Source organism: Austrofundulus limnaeus, unplaced genomic scaffold (genome assembly GCF_001266775.1).
Source record: "Austrofundulus limnaeus strain Quisiro unplaced genomic scaffold, Austrofundulus_limnaeus-1.0 Scaffold59, whole genome shotgun sequence".
Taxonomy (NCBI): Eukaryota; Metazoa; Chordata; class Actinopteri; order Cyprinodontiformes; family Rivulidae; genus Austrofundulus; species Austrofundulus limnaeus.
The window spans coordinates 873,681-876,236 of record NW_013952461.1 but is presented as its reverse complement, the minus strand read 5'-3'; the positions used below and the strand labels follow the sequence as shown (position 1 = coordinate 876,236).

The window sequence follows — 2,556 nt, the reverse complement described above, 5'->3', positions numbered from 1 at the left end:
GCCTACAGTATTTTCACAGTATTTATTTTACAGTTAAAATAAATGTTTATCAAATAAAATTTAATGTTACAACTAATTGCGAATCCCTTTAACACGTGATCATCACAGTACTGTGTACAAGTTTTAAGTAAAGTCACATTTCTCCGGACACTGCTGTTCAGAAACAAAACCATGTTTGTCCACGTTTTGTCTGTTAAATGTACAAAAATATCCAAAGATAAAACTATTTACAGGCATCAAACAGAAAAATTAAAGGATGATTCATTTTTCAGTTTGTGTATCTTTGCTTTTTTTAAGAACATGACTGAATACTGTTAATAAGCTGACACTTATTTTGTCRTCTAAAATAGCTATTTTATGCCTGTTAAATTGCATCTTAAGTATCATTTTTGGTAACTTCAGCTAAAAATCTGATTAATCATTCAAATCTGYGATTCTGATAAATTAGTGATTATTAAGCATTGTGACACTTTCTTCAAAATACTGTTAACACAAGTTATAGCTGAAGACCTGTTCAAAACTAAACATATATTGTTGTTGTTTTTTATGCAAATGAGTTTAAAAAAAAAAAAAGCCTGTGAGGAGATTTGTGCATACTCATTTCTCTTTCTTTCTTTAAGGGCAAATAAAGGACGAAACATGACCAAAGTGGTTCAAGATTTCTTGTGGGCTCAGAAGGTCCAGGAGCCCATTGCCTTGTTTTCTGACTGGCTTTATGTCGGCCATGTTGATGAATTCATGACTTTTGTTCCTGCACCTGACAGAAAGGTTAATAAAGTTAAAACAATAAAAAATAATATTTTTTAGGTATTGTGCCAACATATTCTGCTAGAATGTTTTTGATGCAATAATTCAGTAAATTTGTGGAACATCACTAGTAAAATGAAGATTTGACCCCCCTTTATCTCTTCATCTGATTCCAGGGCTTTCGRCTGCTGCTGGCCAGCCCAGACGCAGGCTACAAACTGTTCCGAGGTTTATACAACGACGGACATGGAAAAGCCAAACTGTTTGATGGTACAGTAAGAATGTTTGGAAAATGTGTGCATCTTAGCGTGCCATAGTCAAACCTTCCCTTTCTTCTAAAAGGTCTGGAAAATCAGGAGCCAGTGACTGTGGAGCAGATACTTGGTGATGAATCTCTTCGAGCTGAAAATAACTACGTACAGGTGAGCAGGAATCTAAAGCACTTCCTTTGCACAAGCACACATGTGTCATTTAGTAGGCGGAGCTTGTTGCTAGTTCCAACTCAGGCCGTACAAACAAAACTGATTTCCTGCTTTGGTACTTAAAATACACTCAGATTGTAAAATACAGATGATCTCAGCTCAGCTTCAGTTTAACTACATTTAAGTTTGTTATTTATGTGTTGCAGTGTTGTGTCACACTAACGTTTTAGACAACTTATGCTAATTTATGAAAATTTTAAAGACATCTACCTTGTAGATGGAATAAAAACATCAAGGCTCTTTTAGGTGTGTACATACTGTAATGCTAACAGATTGATCAAATATCTAACTTTTATTAGTAATTTGGACATAAAAAAATGTTCATGAATTGGCATGGTATAAAAAGTTATAATGTTGCAGGACCTTAAGCGCAAAAATTAGGATTAGACGATTTTTGGCTACAAATTAAATTATAGTTAGAAATGTTGGTAAGCAAGTCTGATCTATTTAAATCCTCACCTCTTCAACAGGGATRTTACATCTGTATCAAACAGAGTAAGACTTGAAATTAATGCTTTTAGGTGTTAAAATATAATGAGTGTCAAATATAAATATCAGTAGTCCTTTTTTTGTTGCCAAAATTTATTGGCCTTGTTTCTGTTCATTACAGAAAACTTCTTGTTTTAAAGACCTGATCAATGCACCTTGTTTTTTTATAGTTTATCTTTGCTCTCAATTAAAATGAAAACAAATGTTTGCATAATTACGCAGGAGATTGTCACTCTGTGTAAAACGTTGCTGAGTCAGAGCTGCTTGCTTAAATAAGGTCGACTCAGATATTTCAGGTTTGCATTTATATTGTGACATTTGTTTTAATCAGAGCTGCATTGACTGGAACAGAGATGTCCTGAAGAGAGAGCTGGGCCTGGATGATGATGACATCATTGACCTGCCSATCCTTTTCAAGATGGAACTGGATAACCGAGAATTCAGAGCAGTGGCTTACTACCCTGACATGGTGCGCTTTACTTGTTTTTTTGTTTTTCCAGATTAGATCGTTTTTTTTTCAGATTCAGTTTATAAGTTTGGAAGAACTGGAGGTGTTGTTAAAGGGATTCCTGATTAGTTGTAACATAAGACTTTATTTGATATACAAACATTTTAACTGTAAAATAAAGACTGTAAAAATACCGGAGATTGTTTAGTTTTGTAAATTTTAAAAAATGTATTTTAACACAGACGGAGCCATTTTATTTACACACAAAGCATTCTGGGTAAATGATGTGGCCAGGTCCTTGGTGTGAGCGAGCTATATCCACCCTGAAGGTTAATCTTGGACAATATCTGATGATCGACTCTTTTAAATGAAACCAGAGAGCGTTGACAG

At 34.3% G+C, this 2,556-nt stretch overlaps 1 protein-coding gene across 2 annotated transcripts in view; it reads left to right on the top strand.

Moving 5' to 3' along the window:
• padi2 (peptidyl arginine deiminase, type II) overlaps positions 1 to 2,556 on the top strand; it is a 29,410-nt gene that overhangs the window by 10,035 nt on the left and 16,819 nt on the right. For both annotated transcript variants that reach the window (XM_014009556.1, XM_014009557.1), the window contains exons 12-15: positions 621 to 768; positions 924 to 1,017; positions 1,090 to 1,169; positions 2,050 to 2,187. In XM_014009556.1, coding sequence (XP_013865010.1) covers positions 621 to 768; positions 924 to 1,017; positions 1,090 to 1,169; positions 2,050 to 2,187 — 460 coding nt within the window. The remainder of the gene's footprint in view (positions 1 to 620; positions 769 to 923; positions 1,018 to 1,089; positions 1,170 to 2,049; positions 2,188 to 2,556) is intronic.